This window comes from Suncus etruscus, chromosome 18 (assembly GCF_024139225.1).
Source record: "Suncus etruscus isolate mSunEtr1 chromosome 18, mSunEtr1.pri.cur, whole genome shotgun sequence".
In the NCBI taxonomy this organism is placed as follows: Eukaryota; Metazoa; Chordata; class Mammalia; order Eulipotyphla; family Soricidae; genus Suncus; species Suncus etruscus.
The window spans coordinates 57,823,697-57,843,617 of record NC_064865.1 but is presented as its reverse complement, the minus strand read 5'-3'; the positions used below and the strand labels follow the sequence as shown (position 1 = coordinate 57,843,617).

The 19,921-nt window shown below is 37.8% G+C and overlaps 1 protein-coding gene across 1 annotated transcript in view; it reads right to left on the bottom strand.

Moving 5' to 3' along the window:
* Positions 1-19,685, bottom strand: part of LOC125995896 (olfactory receptor 14J1-like) — a 32,064-nt gene extending 12,379 nt beyond the window's left edge. The window contains exons 1-3 of the mRNA XM_049764852.1: positions 18,768-19,685; positions 10,482-10,570; positions 5,695-5,779 (exon numbers count right to left, since the gene is read on the bottom strand). Coding sequence (XP_049620809.1) covers positions 5,695-5,779; positions 10,482-10,570; positions 18,768-19,685 — 1,092 coding nt within the window. The remainder of the gene's footprint in view (positions 1-5,694; positions 5,780-10,481; positions 10,571-18,767) is intronic.
* Positions 19,686-19,921: the final 236 nt, after the last annotated feature.

Below are 19,921 nucleotides of genomic sequence, written 5' to 3'. Positions count from 1 at the left end.
TTTTGGTAGCGTCTCTGTCTGGTTTAGGTATCAAGGTGATGTTGGCTTCATAAAAGCTATTTGGAAGTGTTTCTGTTTGTTCAATTTCATGAAAGAGTCTTGCCAAGATTGGCAGTAGTTCCTCTTGGAAAGTTTGATAGAATTCATTAGTGAATCCATCTGGACCTGGGCTTTTGTTTTTCGGCAGACATTTGATTACTGTTTTAATTTCATCAATGGTGATGGGGGTGTTTAGATATGCTACATCCTCTTCCTTCAACCGTGGAAGATTATAAGAGTCCAAGAATTTATCCATTTCTTTCAGGTTCTCATTTTTAGTGGCATAGAGTTTTTCAAAGTAGTTTCTGATTACCCTTTGAATCTCTGTCATATCAGTAGTGATCTCTCCTTTTTCATTCCTGATACGAGTTATCAAGTTTCTCTCTCTCTCTTTCTTTGTTAGGTTTGCCAGTGGTCTATCAATCTTGTTTATTTTTTCAAAGAACCAACTTCTGCTTTCGTTGATCTTTCGGATTGTTTTTTGAGTTTCCACTTCGTTGATTTCTGCTCTCAGCTTTGTTATTTCCTTCTGTCTTCCTGTTCTTGGGTCCTTTTGTTGAGCATTTTCTAGTTCTATTAGCTGTGTCATTAAGCTACTCAGGTAAGCTCCTTCTTCCTTCCTGATGTGTGCTTGCAAAGCTATAAATTTTCCTCTCAGTACTGCTTTTGCTGTGTCCCATAAGTTCTGAGAGTTTGTGTCTTTATTGTCATTTGTTTCCAGGAACCTTTTTATTTCCTCCTTGATTTCATCTCGGACCCACTGGTTATTGAGCATGAGGCTGTTTAACTTCCAGGTGTTAAAGTGTTTCTTCTGAGTCCCTTTGGAGTTCACAAATAATTTCAGAGCCTTGTGGTCAGCGAAGGTAGTCTGCAAAATTTCTATCCTCTTGATCTTATGGAGGTATGTTTTATGTGCCAGCATGTAGTCTATTCTGGAGAATGTACCATGTACATTGGAGAAGAATGTGTATCCAGGTTTCTGGGGATGGAGTGTCCTATATATATCCACTAGGCCTCTTTCTTCCATTTCTCTCCTCAGGTCTAGTATATTCTTGTTGGGTTTCAGTCTGGTTGACCTGTCCAGTGTTGACAAAGCCGTGTTTAGGTCCCCCACAATTATTGTGTTGTTGTTGATATTATTTTTCAGATTTGTCAGCAGTTGTATTAAATATTTTGCTGGCCCCTCATTCGGTGCATATATGTTTAGGAGAGTGAATTCTTCCTGCTCTACGTACCCCTTGATTAATATAAAATGTCCGTCTTTGTCCCTTACAACCTTCCTGAGTATAAAGTTTGCATTATCTGATATTAGTATGGCCACTCCAGCTTTTTTATGGGTGTTGTTTGCTTGGATAACTTTTCTCCAGCCTTTTATTTTGAGTCTATGTTTGTTCTGACTATTCAGGTGCGTTTCTTGTAGGCAGCAGAAGGTTGGATTGAGTTTTTTGATCCATTTAGCCACTCTGTGTCTCTTAACTGGTGCATTTAGTCCATTGACGTTGAGAGAAAGAATTGTCCTGGGATTTAACGCCATCTTTATTTCAAAATTTGGTGTGTCTTTTGGGTAGTCTTGTCTTAGATTAGGTCTTTCAGTTTTTCTCTTAAGACTGGTTTTGTGTCTGTGAAGTTTCTGAGCTGTTTTTTGTCTGTGAAACCATGTATTCTTCTGTCAAACCGGAAAGTGAGTTTTGCTGGGTATAGTATTCTGGGTGAAGCATTCATTTCATTCAGTCTTGTCACAATATCCCACCACTGCTTTCTGGCATTGAGCGTTTCTGGTGACAGGTCTGCTGTAAATCTCAGGGAAGCTTGCTTGAACATGATTTCCCCTTTTGATCTTGCTGTTTTCAGAATTCTGTCTCTATCTGTGGGATTTGTCATTGTGACTAGGATGTGTCTTGGGGTGGTTTTTCTGGGGGTCTCTTTTGGTTGGTACTCTTCGGGCATGCAGGATTTGATCACATATATTCTTTAGCTCTGGAAGTTTCTCTTTAATGATGTTCTTGACCATTGATTCTTCCTGGAAATTTTCTTCCTGGGTCTCTGGGACTCCAATGATTCTTAAGTTGTTTCTGTTGATCTTATCATAGACTTCTATTTTCGTCTGTTCCCATTCTTTGACTAATTTTTCCATTGTCTGCTCATTTGCTTTAAGTTTTTTGTCCAATCTCTCCTGCTGTATGGAATTGTTATGTATCTCATCTTCCACAGCACCAAGTCTATTCTCAGCTTCTGATACCCTGTCCCAGAGCTTATCCATTTTGTCATTCACTTCGTTTACTGAGTTTTTCAGGCCTGTTAGTTGACATATTATTTCAGTTTGGAGTTTTGTCATTTCTGCCTTCATATTTTCTTGGTTCTTATTAGTGTTCTGTTCAACTCGATCCATGGTTTCTTGGAGTCTGTTGAGCACCTTCCATATTGCTAGTCTAAAGTCCTTATCTGAGAGGTTGATTAGTTGTTCAGTCATTATCTGGTCCTCAGAATTGTCATCTTCATTCTCTATGTCTGATGCTGGCCTGCGCTGTTTCCCCATTGTCACATTTGTATTGTGGGTTTTTCTACGTGTTGTAGTGGTATTCATTGTCTATATGATGTAGGCAGCACACTCCTCTGGCTCCTCCCTTTCTGGATGGGCTGACTTGCCTCTAAGGGAGGGGAGTCCTCCGTGGATGAAGCCTCACACTGGGTCAAATCTTAGGCCCGAGCATGTAACAGAGAAGACAGTCCAGAGAGAAATGTTTGCTTCTGTGATATAGCGCCGTTCTTAGTGTGATTTTTCCTTCTTGTTGCAATGGAGTTCTTTCCTTAGAAAGAGTGCACGGCCGCGTAGCGAAGCGGAGCGGCCGTGCTCCTCTGAGCCTCTTTTTGCCCCACTCGCAAGAGTTTCACGCAAGAGGACAGTAGACAGACATAGACAGGTCACACTCACAGTTTTTCACAGCTGAGCCCCACTGGGCCGGTGTACTTTCGCGGATTTTCCCCGCCTGGTGTCACACACAGGGAGCCAGCTTTTGCAAAGGATAGCCGGTTTTTATGCTCTGAAGTCCCTCCCTGAAAATGGCGTCTGGGCGAGCGAGGTTTCTGGAGGCTCTTTTTGCCCCACTCGCAAGAGTTTCACGCAAGAGGACAGTAGACAGACATAGACAGGTCACACTCACAGTCTTTCACAGCTGAGCCCCACTGGGCCGGTGTACTTTCGCGGATTTTCCCCGCCTGGTGTCACACACAGGGAGCCAGCTTTTGCAAAGGATAGCCGGTTTTTATGCTCTGAAGTCCCTCCCTGAAAAAATCGGAAGTAACATTTTCAGTTACAAAATATCTTCCCAAGAATAAAAGTCCCAGGCCATATAGGCTCATAAAGTATGTTTTTTCAAACATTCAGAAAGCGCATTCTCACATCATTTCCAAGCTCTTCTTGAAAATAGAAGAAAAGAACAAGCAGTGTTGGCCGGGATGTGGAGAAAAAGAAACTCTTACTCACTTCTGGTGGGAATGTTGTCTACTCTGGCCTTTATGGAAAACAATATGGAGATTCCTCACAAAACTGGAAATTGATTTCCATATGACCCATACCACTCCTAGGGATATACCCTAGGAACACAAATATACAATTCAAAAATACCTTTCTCACAACCATATTCATTCATTGCAGCACTATTTACAATAGCCAGACTCTGGAAACAGCCAAAGATGCCCTTCAACAGATGAATGGCTAAAAAAAAAAAACTATGGTACATATACACAATGGAATATTATGCAACCATCAGGAGAGATGAAGTCATGAAATTTTCCTATACATCGATGTACCTGGATATACTCCAACAATGAAAAGAATAAAAAATTCATAGAACCACCTCCAATTATGAAAAGGAGCATTTGACAAAACTCTTTAAGGTGAAAACCTTCTACAGAATGAGAATTGTAGAACTTTTCACAATACTGTAAAGATCATATGCAACAAACCTACAACCAGCATCTTCTTTAATAGGGAAAAATTGAAGATTTTCTTCTTTGTTTAGGCAAAAGACAAGAATACTTTGATCCTCCTGTTAAAATAGTATTGGAAGATTTTCCCATATCAATAATGCAAAAAAGAGTAATCAAAAAATTCTGATTGAAAAAACTACAGAGGCACGGCTGGGCTCAGAACACTCCGCATGCCAGGATTTCTGGGGTGTTTGACTGGTATGTTGCGGGCTCTGGGCAGGACAGCTAGCCATAGGACCCCTGGGCTGACCACTTAGTCCAGGCGAACAAGATTTCCCCCACACCAGGTGGGTCTTCAGGGCCACGCCTGGTTAATCGGGCCCTGGGGGGAGGGGGTGAGAAATTCCTCCCTAGGCATCCAAAAACTACAGAACCGCGCGGGGGCGCATGCCCCCACGTGTACTTCATGTATTAAAAGTAGTTCTTTTTCTTTTGTTATGTTTTGCATATACAGAATGTTCATTTTGCATTCTGCCCTTTCCCACACCCCTACGAAGCTCTTTTTCACTCCTTAACTCTCTAACCCCCTCCCAAACGTCACTAACGTACATTACTCTTTTTACTTTAGTAGTGTACAATCCTAATCACAGTCCAAAACTGTGCATTGTGTATGACAACCCCAAACTGTTTCAAGATACATATAATGGACACGTATTTCTTTAGAATATTTTGTGTTTCTTCTCTGACAGCTATAATTCTTACTAAATGTTGTCTTATACAGTGACGATTCTAACCACTTTATATCTTCTTTTTTTGAGCTGTTTAACGAGGAATTTCGGTGAAAGAGTCCCCCAGTTTAATGCTTATGATTGAACCATATCATGGGAATAATTGGAATTGTTCTTATGGCCCCCATATGCGACAATAATTACACCACGTGGCATTGCTTCTTATTGCATAGGCACATTAAAATGGGAAAATACTATACATTCAAATAAAATCCTATCTAATAGAGATTGGAACACACAAATCTTGTAGTGCAAAAAGACCTTACACCCTGAACATTGACATAACAACCTGGCACAGACCTCAGAAGAAAGGGCATTTTCCATTCTCCCCTGAACCAGGGAAGCCATCCACAAAACATCCAGGCTGGTCTATAACATCACCTGGAAGCAGTCCTCTACCACGGAAGACCCTACACTGCTCAGACATCGACCTGCTCAAAAGAGACTTCCCTTAACACTGAGAAGACTTAACAACAACAAGGACCTGCTTACAGGACAGGGCTCCCTGCATCACCCTTTGATTGTGAGGTGAAAGGAGAGGACGCTCCACATCCTGACTTCAATGTAGGATATGCAGATTCCAGGATCTTTAATACAGAAACATGATACCAACAACAGAGACTGTGTGAAAAATAAAAGTGTATTGGCACTACAGACAATGTCTTGGAGTGGACGATCTAGCTTGCCTGGAGCCTAGAGTTGGTCTTGTGCCAGGAAACTTCAGGGGTCAGGTCTCTTTGTATTTAGGCCAAGGTTATTTCTTTCCATGTCCCTCATATTTTGGTGGGCCTATGCAAACAACAATTGCCACTCTAACACCATTTTTACTGTGCTCCTTTGACTCTAATCCTTAAAAAGAACTCACTTAAAATTTGAGGTTAACTTAAGCTAATATGCATGTGCGGCTCCCCGGAGCTGGCCCAAGGGCCGAGCCTACTGCTGGCCAGTGGCTGAGGCTCTGCTCCACAGGTAGTCGCACAACGGTGTGGGTGGGGAGCACTCTTCTGAGGAAAAGATGGGACCTGTGGAAGCAAGAGGGGTTAATAATGACTCGTGACACAAAAGATGGTCAGGAGCGTTTATTTCTCACAGACATGGGTATTTAAGCAATCTGTTGGAGGCGTGTAAGGCAGAACAAAGGCCCTGGTTACAACCAATCCAGGACGCGCAAGGCAGAACAGGAGCCTTGGCAACAACCATTCATATCGTGCCAGGATGCTTTCAAACAGACCAATCAGACGGCGGTTTGCGATTAACTGTGGGCTGCTATTCTGCACGTACACACCAAGATGGAATGTCAGATATAGGATGTTTTCCCAAGAGAACTGCGTTCCCTTAGACCTCTAAAATTCCTAAACAACTGTTATCTTATCCTACAGCAAGTATATAGAATGTATGTTTAACCTAAAACTACGTCATGGCCATGAACTAAGCATTGATGAGAGCGAGAGCCGGAACGGGTGGTTAGGTCCTGGGTATGCCAGGCCTTGCAGTAAGCTAAATTTATCTTGCAAGATTTCCTGTTTGGCAAAGGCTCAAGCAGATGCTAGGTCTTTTTCTTCTACAGAGCAGCTGCAGAGAAAGATGTCAGTCAAGTTCATCTGTTGGGGGGAGCAGGCTTGGCTCCCCACATGCATGTATATGGAAATGTAAGAAAATACTATGCCTGTAATGTTTAAGGAGTTACGTAAGTTTTATGGCTTTGGATTGCCTTGTGTGCTGTTAAGAAATATTATAATGTGTTACAATCTGGGGACTTGAGGGACAAAGTAATTGTACATGGATTCTGTCTTAATGTTCTTTGGCTGAAATTTCAAAGTTAAGATATCAGCAAGGGGACTTCTGAGAATTATGTTATGGGTGATTGTCCTTCTACTGTAACTTTACCTTGTCCTCTTTCTTTGCATCCTTGTTCTCATAATTAAAAATAAAAATTAATAAAAAAAATTCTGATTGGTGCAACATTATTTTATTACACATAAAAAATCTTTGAGTTTAGTTCTTTTTAATAAATTTATTTAAAGAAATGTATCGTGTAATTGATATAACTGATCATAATACATTTGTTTCAGGATGACAGAAACGGAGTTATTAAAAATAGAAAGAAATTCGAAAGTCTTAAAAAAGAATTGGAAAGTTTTTAAAGGACCAAAGTGGTGCAAAAGACTACCTTACATTTGGGGGAAAGCAGGTAAAGAGGTGGTATATTACAGGTCTTATGCCTATGTTGGAAGTACAGTTTTTCCCATTGTCTTTTGGGTTTTTCTTGTGGTGTGTGGGTTCCCAGGCATCTTCCTATCACACCCCCTGACCTTCTTCAGATTGGTAAAAATTTGCGGCAGGGAGGTCTTGGAAGAGTTCTTGCATTGGGGATACTTTTGGACCTAGGTCCAGTTTCAAGAAACAGTCCACGTTAGGGGGAGTTGGTAGGCAGGGCCTCGCAGCATGAGTCCGCAGGGGAGTTGGTTGTCTTTTCTTGCAGGAGACGAGGTGTGGGTTCAACTGGGTGTCCCCTTGCCTGGGTGTTGGGTACTGGTTCTTGGGTAGGAGGTCAATCTTGATGCCTAATAGATTAAGGACTGAGGGTGAAGAGTTTTAATATGGTGGGAGATCTGGATGAGATTGAGGGGTGAAGGGATAGTTGGATTTCCGGAGGGGAGAAAGGGGAAGGTATATGGGAGGGGTATGAAAGGAGAGAAAAGAGAAAATACCTTAGAGAGAAAAGGAGAAGAGAAAGGGAAAAAAGTAAAGAGAAGAATAAAAAAAAAGTAGTGAGAAGAGAGGAGAGAATAGCAAGGGAATGCTGGTTTGGTTGAATGTGTTTGAAGAATAGAGCCTGTAGTTTAAGTCTGTATGTCGCAGGTACTGCTTCGGTGGTCAAAACTTCGCTAACTCATTTTATTTCTTTTTTTTTAATTTATTTATTTTTTTAAATGTTTGTCCTACATATACATTTGTGAGCACATACATTTTTATTTCCTTTTTTTTTTAATCGCTTTTGGGTATGTGACCTGTTTCTGTTATCCCCTCTGTCCACCCACAAATACACCGACATTATAATGTAGCACCACTTCCCCCTGCAAAGGCACACTAAATAAAGGGGAAATCTTATATATATAAAAAAGAGCTCTTATCTACTAGAGATAGGAACTCATAGTTGTTTACAATACAGGGATATCTCCTACCTTGAAAATATGTCATGTGGAATCAACTTAGACCTCAGGGGATTAGATACCATTCATCCAGCCTTGAACCCTGGATCCCAGACATAGAAACGGCACAACTCTTCACAACAGCTGCAGGAAACAAACTCCATCCGGGACAGCCTTAATACTGCGGGGTCAACAACAAGGGCCAGCTCTAACATGATATCCTGACAACGAGGAAAATGCGAACAACTTGACCGTAAAGCAGATTAGCCTACCTTACCAACTAACGACAAGACAAAACCAGAAGTCTTGGCACCCTTTGGTAGGTCCAAAAGCCAAGATCGGGATTTACAGATGACTGGCTGCTAGAACCACAACCAGACTGTATACATCTTGGGACCAATAAAAAAGCCCTAGTTTAGGGTTTGAACTATGACCTGCACAATAATCATGATCCCCAGTCCCAAAGGTCCGGCAGAGACAATTGTAACGGAATGGGGCTTCTGGAAGCACAAAGAAAGATGCTATCCTAGGTGCCACCCTAGGTTCAGTGCAAAGACCAAGATCACCAACCACAGAAGATGGATTAAAATGACACTGAGGTAACAGAACCTCTAGAACCACAAAGACTGACTTCATCATAAGTCCCACCTCAGGACCTGTGCAGATACTGAGACCTCTAAACACAGAGCAGAAGTCTCCCACACACCAAAAAAAAAAAAAAAAAACCACCGGGAGAGTAAATGATCCTGAGCAAAGTCTAGAGTTGATCCCATGACAGTATGCTCCAAGGACGGAGAAACCCCATATCTCTTAGGCCAAGTGAATTCCTTTTCGAATGACCCCAATATTTACTGTGCCAGGGCAGGAGGGAAAAAACAAAAATACAAAAAGCACAAAACCTTGGTTATTTATATATATTTTTTACCTTCATTTATTATTGTTATTATCATTTTTATTTACCTATCTATTTGGGTCGATTTCTCTGTTTGGGTGTGATTATTGAAATTGTTCGTTTTTTGTTTGTTTTGGTTTGGCTTTTTTTGTCTGTTTTTTGTGGTGCTTATCGATATAGCTGGAGCCCTCACTGGATATTTGACACTTCTTTTGGTACTGGTGGAGTGTTTCCCCTTCTTTTTCTCCATCTCTCAAATTGATGATGAGAGTCTCTAGAAGGATTCCGCCCATTTTCGGTATATTACTCTTTCCCCAGTTTATTACTTTTCTCTTTTTCAAACAAAACCACGGAACATGAACTAGCTAGTCCTGCCTCCAGTTAGAGGGGGAAATAAGGGAGGCATCAAGACCAAACAGGTGCAAGACTACTAAGTAGTATGTTAGATACAGAGGGGACCACATATTCTAGCCGCCCTGGGGTGAGGGAAGAGGAAATGGGAGGTAGGACAAAAATGGAGGTGTAGGGAGGACAATTTGGTGATGGGAATCCCCCCTGATTTTATGTAAATATGTACCTAAAATATTATTGTCAACAATATGTAAGCCACTATGATCAAAATAAAAATTATAAAAAAAAAGGAATTGGAAAAAGAGGAGAGTTCATTAACAGCAGTTTATTCATGAAAATTGTTTTATCACTAATAAAGTTGTTAATACAATAGCAGAAAGTTTAGAATTCTCTTCTTTAACTTTTTAAAGATAGGAGGTCCACTTAAAAAAAGATGTGTGTTGGTGGCAGTTGTTTTTTGCATAGGCACAGCAAAATATGGGAGAAATTGGAAGGAAAAACCTTTCGCCTAAAAACAGGAGATCTTCCCCCTGAAGTATTTTGGCATAAGACCAGCTTCAGGCTCCAGGCATACTATGTTGTCCAACCCCTTAGTCATTCTCTGTGGTCCCAGAAATAGCTCTTAATAATCACAGTTGTTGCTGTCAAGTTTCTGTGGTTACAGATCCTGGTCTCTGTATAGGTCCTATGTCTAAGTCCAGGTGATGTGTAGTGTCTTTTGGTTTTGTCTCACCATTAGGTAGCATTGCAGAGAATTCTGTCCTGAAAGCTGACTATTGTTATCCCTAGGTGCTCAGGATCTCATAAGAACCGTCTTTGGAATAAGTCTTTGACGGTAGTGGGGCCTTCCTTGGTAGAGTTTTTAGTCCTGGTGATGGTATAGGAGAGACCCTGTTTGTTTCTATAGATGGTATCCATGGTTCAGGGGTGACTGGTCAATGTCTGATCATCTAAAGTCTAAGCCAAGCCATTTTGCCAAGTGTTCAGGATGTAAGATATCACTGCAGTATAAAATGTTGTGTCATATCTATTAGATAAGAACTTGTTTGTATATGTAAGCTTTTCCCATTTTAAAGTGCCTATGCAAAAAGGAATAATGCACAGGTATTACTAGTGAATGTGGGGGCTGAGGTATCAAGACCAATAATCCCCCTAACCTTTTTCTTACATGAACTCTATACAAAGACATGTCTACTAGAATTCCATACTAAACAGATCCTGAATATGGGGTAACTTGCCTCTACATAAGAAGATATTTGATAATGATTTTGCCTATTTAAGGAATGTATCTAAAGAGATAATTAGAGGAGATTTATATGTCCTTTTTACGTCTTTTGAAATAGGTGGGGAAGGTGTAAGATCCGGAACTCAGCTTCAGCCTGTGATTTGGTTTTGTGGAGTCTAGGGAAGACGGCTCCCTGCAGTCACATATCAGAAAGTATCCTCAAACGGGAAACTTCTCAGGCCCCGAATCTGGTAGCAAGCAAAAGTTCATGGTGAAGGGAGGTAAAGGAAGAGGAATGCAGAGAGCAAATCAGTAGCAGTTGAGTGTCTGTTTCATTTCATGTTGAGAATCTATCTTTTCACTTTGGGCGCTGGTTGGCATCTGACTGGAGTGGGGAGAATGTTCTGCTTTGTGAGGAGTAAGGACTCAAGTTGAAAAAAGGTTAAATGTGGAGAAATAACATGGAGGGCTAGACAAGGGTTTGTAAGATGGTGAGCAAAGGGCGGAAGAAGGGGTTATCTAAGATCAGATGGAGAACATTATACAACATAGACCATTATATCTATTACAGACGGACATTAGACTGACATTGGTATGGTGAACACACGCACTCAAAGGCATACATTGGCAGCCACAGAGGATTGATTTGTGGATTGCCTTTGAAAAGTTGACCCAGGTGATATGGGACAGAACACTTAATGAGAATAAAAAAGAAAAGAAATAAAATAAAAATAAAAATAAATAAGAGAGTAAAATTGGCACGTCTGAGGTAAAAGTTTTCCTTTTTCCTTTCCATAGGCCAATCGAGGTTAGTGAGGGTGAACTCTACTAGAGAAAGGCTTCCTAGATTAAGTTGTATATAGAGGATTCTTAAAAATCTTCAATTTTCGGGGACCAGAGCGATGACGTAGCAGTAGGAAGTTTGCCTTGCACATGACTGACCCAGGAAGAAATGAGGTTTGATCCCCCAGCATCCCATATGGTCCTCCAAGACAAGAGTGATTTCTGAGTGCAGAGCCAGAAGCAACCCTTGAGCATCACCGGTGTGGCCCAAAAACCCAAAAACAAAAACAAAACAAAATAAAAACAATCATTTTGCATGTCTAAAATACGAATGATATGTTAATGTGCACTGTATGGGGAAAATATACAATGAAGTTGACTTTGTATATATTACAAATGAACATTAAACAGCCATTGATATGGAGAATATAATACTCTCATGCTTATATATCAACAGACTTGAAGGATAGATCCATGGGTTACCATTGAAAAGCTGACCCAGGTGAAATGAGACCTTAAAAAAAGTAGAAAGAAAAGAAAGAAATATAGATTTAAAATAAAATGGAGTTAAAAGGAAAAAGAAATTAAAGCCAACAAGGGTAGTTTATTTTTTGGGCCAATCCTGGTTGGTGAGGGTAAAATTTGCATTACTGGGGAAAGGCTTCTGAGATTGGATTATGTGTCGAGTATCCTAGAAATCTACATCGTCTGGTATTGAAAACTGTATAGGAAATATATACCATGGAGTATTATCCAGTGGGCATTGGGCTTCCCATTTCCTTTCCTAGAAACAATCTAAAATTCTCAGCGTTGTGCTGTCATAATAAACTAAATACAGTAGTAGCATGGTCACTAGCAAATTGGGAAATGAGAACTGATGAGGAAGGACACCAGTTGAATGGGGCCCTGCTGTGAAGGGTTCCTAGACAGCTTGGCTCCCACAGTGGGAGGAGAGAGACTGGCTAGTGGTCCCTTCCCCCACCACACACCCCCACCCCTGGACTCATCATTCTGCCTAAGCTCCTTTTGAGGGCTTAATTCTGGGGGTCTGTTACCTAAATCCCTCCATAGAGGCTTCCCCATCCTCAGTTGAGAGAATATTTGGTGCTGGAGCTGAGGGATGGCTGAGTTTAGTTCCTAATTAGGATGACGATTTTAATTATCTATACATTAAGTAACTTAAGTAAGATATTAGAATTAGAAAATACTTGGGCCAAATTTTTATTTGAAGCCACATCAATTGAACAGTGGCCTAAATTTCCTAATCAATATTAAAAGGTTTTTAAATCCTAGTATTGGCTTTGGCAATTATTCATTGTCTATAGAAGCATTTTTAAAAAGGAATGGTTTGCTTATCTCCTTGGATAAGATATAACTTCAAGAGAAACAAAGTATGTCTTTATGAATCAATTTTTATAAATTGCGTTCATAGTACAAAATGTGTTTCTGTAGACAAGCAGGAGAAAAAATAACTTCTACATGCTTACAGCAACTTCTACATGCTTTAAAGCAGCACATGTGATGTATGACATTACCAATATTCTCCATAAAGCCAGGTTGTAGGGGAAACCCAACCCTAAGGGTCAGTCCTTAACACCAATAGTGTTAATGTAATTCTAGTGCTGACTTGCTGGTGAAAAAGAGAAATGTATCTTCAGGCAGTTGTGGGCTGGATCTGTGAATATGAATTGCTAAAAAAGAAATTGGTAGACCTATGTAGAGAAAAATCTGATCCCAGAGCTGTATTGACCACAAAAGAAATGTAAGTTTTATATCCTTTTATAATGCCTGTGAATTTAAATGAAGTGAGCTATTGAACTAAAATACTCAGGGGATTTTTCTTAATACAGGTCCCAACTGATGTAGCTGTGTCATTAGAAAGAGAACTCCGCAATTTCTTTTAAAATTAAGGCCATACTCTAAAATGTCACCAAATACTTCCCTTTTGTCTGTGCAGCTTAAATTTCAGAAAACAATAATTTTACAACAGAGGAGCAGAATGTGTTGTATTGTTGAAATACCTGTACAGTTTTTTCCTGTTCTTAGTATATTTTAGGATATTTAAAAAAGTTAAATGAATGAGCATCTTAAGGTATAATAGAAATATGATGCTTTTCTTATACGGTGGCAAAAAAGATGTGAAGTTTATAATTTTTTTTGTAAATTTCTGCACATTTTAATATTAGTTTCTAATAATGATCATTTAAATCAATTTTTAAAAACAAAAATTGCAGGCTTGTTCATTTTTTTCCAACCTTGGACATTGGTGGTCAGAGAATGACTGGGTACAGAGTTGACACATTGTGTGCTTAAAACTTTATTATTAACTGATTTGGAATCATGGTACCTATTAAAAATTTTAGAAGGAAAAAAATTATCATGCAATGTTCAAAACTTCAGCGTAACTTAGGTAAATGAGAAATGAATATTTCTGTTTCCCATCATTATAGAAATGAACAAGAAATTTATTAATTTGCCATTTACTATGACAGAAATTTATACTACATCATATTGGTTGTGTATACCAAGACCTAATCTTCTATATTTGAAAGATAATTGCTTATAGATATATTGCTTATAGAGCAATAAATATAAATCTTTTTATTACTTGAATAATTAATATATGAAAGTTTTTCCATATAAATATTTTCCATACAATTGTTTATTTTACTTTAATTTTTTATTTGGTCTGCTATTAAAACTCAATATATTTTGAATTTAACATATTCTTTCCCAACTAAGAATTAAAAGACTTTTCTAAAAATAAGATTTATGGTTTTATCTCTTCAACAACATTTTTACAGCTAACCTGATGGCTTTATTTTTCAGACTATAAATGACCATATTGAGATTTGGAGAAACAACTGTGTAGAGAACAGTAAGTAAAATGTCCGGAGTAGTTGGGGTTTCTGAATAAGGCTTTAAAAACTCTAAAGAACTTGTAGAAATAAATAATATGACAACAACAAGATAAGGAAGATATGAGAAAGACCTTAGCTCTATCCACAAAGGATGGGACCTTTAGCACTGAAGAAAACATGCACACATAGGATATCCTACAATATCCTAAATATCCTAAAAATAAAACAAATAAAAGTCACCAAAGACAAAACAATAGTAGCATTCACCTCAATGATGTAGTCACTAGAGCAGAAGAGTTTCATAATTTGGGGATATCACAGAAGAACTGGTGTACGATCTGTGGACAACAAATGGATAGAGAAAGTTGCTGCTCTATGAATGACTCTGAAGATGGTCCCACTGGTACAGAGTCTGATGACCCCATAGACACAGATAATGACATTCATAATAACTGCATAGCACAGAGGAAGGCAGATGGCCACATAGAGATTATAGGACTTCGTTGTGAGCAAGAACACCTCAGCACAACCACAGACAACAAAAGCCAAACACTACAATATACCTTACCAGAGGGAAATATTTTTATTATGTGTGAGAGAGTTGCAAATAAATCTTGGGACAGTCATTGAAATATAGCACAGGTCTAAGAAGGAGAAATACTGCTAATATGTGTGTATGTGTGTGTGTGTGTGAAATTTTGAGACTGTCATACATAGTAATTGAAGTGATAATAAGAATACTTCCCGTTAAAGCCAATGAGTAGGAACAAAAAAAGCATGTAGGGTTTCTAATTTGAACTAAACTCCATGAGAAGAAATCCACCAACCATGAAATTAGCCATAGTCAAATACTGAATGAAATTGACTACAGGAAAATATGATAATTCTTGAACAGAAAATTCTTTCTACTTATCATTCTGGGGTACATAATGAAGTTCAGGTAAAAAAGGAAGACTGATATTTTCTTCTATGCAACTTCTATGAAGTTGTTTCTATGATAACCATGTCAAGCATTTTGAATGACTTTGATTGAGTCATTGAAATATTGGCTAAGGACTATTTTAAAATACATAATTATGTTACAAAAGAAATAAGAGATGTTCAAACTGACTACAAATATACACAAATTTATTGTAACATAAGTTATAAGTATAATATAAAATTCAAGTTACATGAATCAGATGTTTTAATAAAAATTAATTCAAATTTAAAAATAAAACAACACTTCATTGCATGATCCAGTATCTTAAAAACAATTTATATTATGATCTTGATTCTGTTTTGTTGCATTCTCTCTACACTTGATTTATTGTGTTCCTTTCGTGAAAGAATGCTAAATTTAGTCAAGGCTTTGTTTATGTTATTAAAAATGATTATAATTTTATCCCATTTTTTTGAAGATTCCATTTTCTTAATAGTCTGTTAATGATTTGTTTCTTTTGTCAAGTGTTAGGAAAAAGGATCAGAATTTAATTATACTGAATGAATCCTGTGGTTTAGTTCTAGGATTAATATCATAACTATGTGCCTGAATTCTAGTTTCACATAATAAGTAATGTGAATTTTGGAAAAAATAACTACACCTCTCAGATTCAAGTTATTTATGCAAATAAGTAGGGAATAAAAATAAACTACACTGCTTGCTCTGCAAGTGGCCAACCCAGGATGGACCCTGGTTCAATTCCCAGCATCCCATTGGTCCCTGCCAGGATCAATTTCTGACTGCAGAGTCAGGAGTAACCCCTGGGTACCACCAGGTGTGACCCAAAAGCCAATAAATAAACAAATAAATAAATAAACTATCCTTGGCAAGAGAAATAGTCTAATGAGTAGGGCACTTGTCCGCATGTGGCTGAGCCACATTCTATCCCCTGCATATTATATGGTTTCCAAGCATTGCCAGGTTTGGATTCAAAACCAAAAAAGAAATTAACCTAAATTTGTTTTTTTTAAGAATAAATAGCAACCATTTTAAAAATGTTTAACTGAACTACAGAAATAATAAATCAAGTAAGGTGCTTAAGTGACATACATCTGACCTGGGTTCATCTCTGGGACCACATATGGTCCTCCAAGCACCACCAGGAGTAATTGCTGAATACAGGTAAGCTTAGACACCAACAGGTGGAATACAAAGAAATAAAACAAAACAAAACAAGTTAAATAAAAAGGACTTAACTGTTATTTATAAGTTATGTCATTTATAATCCCTTGCTTGAGATTGTTTTATCACTATGGTTATTATAATTATTTATACATTAACTGTAAATCAAAAGTTGCAGAATGAATTAATTCTAGAAAGGAATAAAGCAAAGCTTCTTATATTGACATGTACATAAAAAAAAACCTTTTGATCTATAAAATTTTAGGGGCTGGAGAGAAAGTACAGGGGTTAGAGAACTTGTCTTGCAAGTGGCCAAACTCAGTTCAATATGGTCCTGAGTCTGCTGTATCTGTTCACTGAACTCAGAGTCAGAAGTAAGCCCTGAGCTCAGCCAGGTGTGTTCCAAAAACAAACAAAAAAATAAATTTATGGAGTTCTTTTATATAAAGTTTTTTTATGACTCCTAAGCAAAGTCATTGCTTATACAGTCAAATCAAATCAATCAAATACTCTCTCAAAAGGAGAAAACTAATTCTAATTATAAATTGTAATAAAATCAATATGAAACAAATATTTAAAATTTATTAAATTATTACACTGAAAAGCACATCTCATTGGCTAAAATATTTTGATGTAAATAATCTGTTATAAAGTATCTTAGCATCTTTAGCACTAAAGATATGATATTTATAAGATCCCAATTCTCTACTTCATTTCTAGAAATTACAGAATTCCAATCAAAATCTCAGCAGGTATGTTTCAGAAACTGAAATACTGAAAACTGACTAAGATATATAAAAAGACTAATGGTCTATTATCATAAAGTACTAGTTATTAAAGTTAGAATGTTGATACAAAGAAGACTGTAAAATGCAGTCATCAACAGCATGAACACTCATTTTAACTAAGATGATTCAACACCACACCTATAGATTATCCAATTACTAACAATAATGCCACTAAAATTCACCCAAGAAACAAAATCACTCACTTGATTTAGTTGGTTGTTCCAACTAATAAAATAAATCAAAATTTAACAACATGAATTAAAATAAATCAAGACTACCTCACAGCAAGGAAAAAGTCTTCCCAATAGAGTATAAAATGTATATATTCTAACAGTAAAAATTGCCTTGTATATGTTTAAATTTTACCTTTATTATCTTGTACTTTAATAAAATTTGTACCTATAAATTTATTCCTAGATAAATCAATCGGCATGACTTTCCATTTAAAACCTAACTTTCAAAACAAAGGTCCAAAATGGCATAACGGGAGAACTGACCCATTCAATTAAATTTGTGAGATGGGAGGCCTTGGGGGAAAAAAGCCTTCGGGTACTTGGGAAAGGAGGGGGAATACACTGGTGATGGGTGTGGTATTAGTATTATGTGCATAACAAAATAGTATTATCAACAGTATAGTAAACCACAAATTCTCAATCGATATAAATAAATAAGTAAATAAAGCCTTTCAGTTCCCCAGTTCTCATTCTTTAATCTGCTGCTGCCTTCATCACCTTACTTTTCTAGTTAAGTTCTACCATGTATTATATAAGAGCTTTATACTTAGTTTGAAGTATCAGTTCTTATTCTTTTTTTTTTTTTTTTTTTTTTGTGGTCTTTGGGTCACACCCGGCAGTGCTCAGGGGTTTTTCCTGGCTCCGTGCTCAGAAATTGCTCCTGGCATGCACGGGGGACCATATGGGACGTCGGGATTCGAACCGATGACCATCTGCATGAAAGGTAAATGCCTTACCTCCATGCTATCTCTCCGGCCCCATCAGTTCTTATTCTCATACTGCTCACAATATCAGTATTTTCAATATTATTCTATTTCTTTTGTTATTTTACCGTTTAAAACTGGGTATTTCTGTTAATTATTAAATCCTCTTTCCCCCATATACAAAATAATCCAGTGTATCTGAAGAGAATAATGAAGCGATGAAGTTGCAGGTTGAATGTGTGATTGAAGCCCAAGATATTGCTAATTGCTAATTTCCAAAAGGTCAATAATAGCTAATAGAGCATAGGCCATCATTACCCATCGTTGAATATAATGTCCAAACAACTCCGTGTAACTGTATTTTTCTAGTTATATATTTTTCTGTGTAACTTTAGATAAATGAGAATAAAGTTCATTTTCACTGCTTTCTATCATCTGAGAAAAACCGTCAATATTAATCAACTTGACCTCTTTACTGTTACAGAAATTATTTCCATGTCTGTCTTCTCAGTTTGAAATTTGAATTTACTATATTTACAAGGGTAATGTTTCTATGAGTTTATTTGCAAAAAGTTTTACTATTTAGACAGTGTATAGCTATCCATATTTTCCAAATAGAAAACATTTTCTAAAATTATTTAATATTTTATTTAAATTTATTAATTTGTATGTCTTATGGAGAGGGCCAGAGAGATAGTATAGTGGCCCTCAATTAAGTTGACCCGGCTTCGATTCTCTGCACCTCACTGATACCTTAAGCCCACCATGAGTGATCCCTGGGCCAGCGTAAGCATTGCTGGGTATAACCCAAATCCAAAATAAATGATAAATTTCTTAATTTACTGCTTTAAATTTAGCCATTATAATTGAACTTGTGTCCCAATGAGAAATAATAAACAACCTCAAAAAACGTATGCTTTTTTTCTTTTAAAAAGCTTTCCTAGAGCTAACTTTATGGTTTTATTTCTTAGACTATAGATCATTGGATTGAATGTTGGGGGTACAACTGTATAAAAAATAGTGAGCAAAATGTCCAAAGCAGTTGGAGATTCAGAATGAGGCTTCAAAAACTCAAACGCACTAGTGAATATGTATAACATGACAATAATGAGGTGGGGCAGGCATGTGGAAAAGGCCTTGGCTCTGCCCTCCGCTGATGTAATCCTCAGCACAGAAGAAAATATGTGCATATAGGAGAACCCAATAAAGATAACACAGATAAAGGCCAGCAAAGCAGTGAAGACAATCACACCAACCTCACCCAGATAGTCATTAGAGCAGGACAGTTTCATGATCTGGGGGATGTCACAGAAGAATTGGTGAATGATCCGAGGGCCACAGAAATGGATGGAGAAAGTCGCTGCTGCGTGCATGACTCCAGAGATGGCTCCACTGACCCAGACGCCAATGATTCCATGGACACAGGTTCTGACATCCATGATGATGTCATAATGCAGTGGATAGCAGATGGCCACGTAGCGATCATAGGACATCACTGTGAGCAAGAAAGTCTCGGTAGATGCACAGAGAATGAAAGCAAAGCATTGCAAAGTGCATTCCCAAAGGGAAATATTTCTGTTATGCATGAAAGAGTTGTAAATGAATCTCGGTACAGTCACAGAAATATAGCAGATATCCAGAAAGGAGAGATGCTTCAGGAAGAAGTACATGGGGGAGTTGAGGCTCTCATCCATGGAAGTGGTGGTGATGATGAGGATGTTGCTAGTTAAAGCCAGTAAGTATAAAACTAAGATCAAAGAAGCATAGATGATTTCTAGCTCAGGGTTGGCCGAAAACCCCATGAGAAGAAAATCACTTGTAGTGATATTAATCATAGTCCTTCTTAATATCTAATTGATATTAGCTGAAAGAAAAGACAACAATACTTGAACAAAAAATTGTTATTTAACTATCTTACCACCTGTACTCCATGAAATAATCAGGAAGTCAGAATCTAACATCCTCATTATAAATGTGGATAGTGATTTAGAAATTTAAGATTAATGGAACCCTTGTCATGACTTGCCTCTGTTAAGTGAATATTCACAGGTGAGAATTTTATAATTTAGTA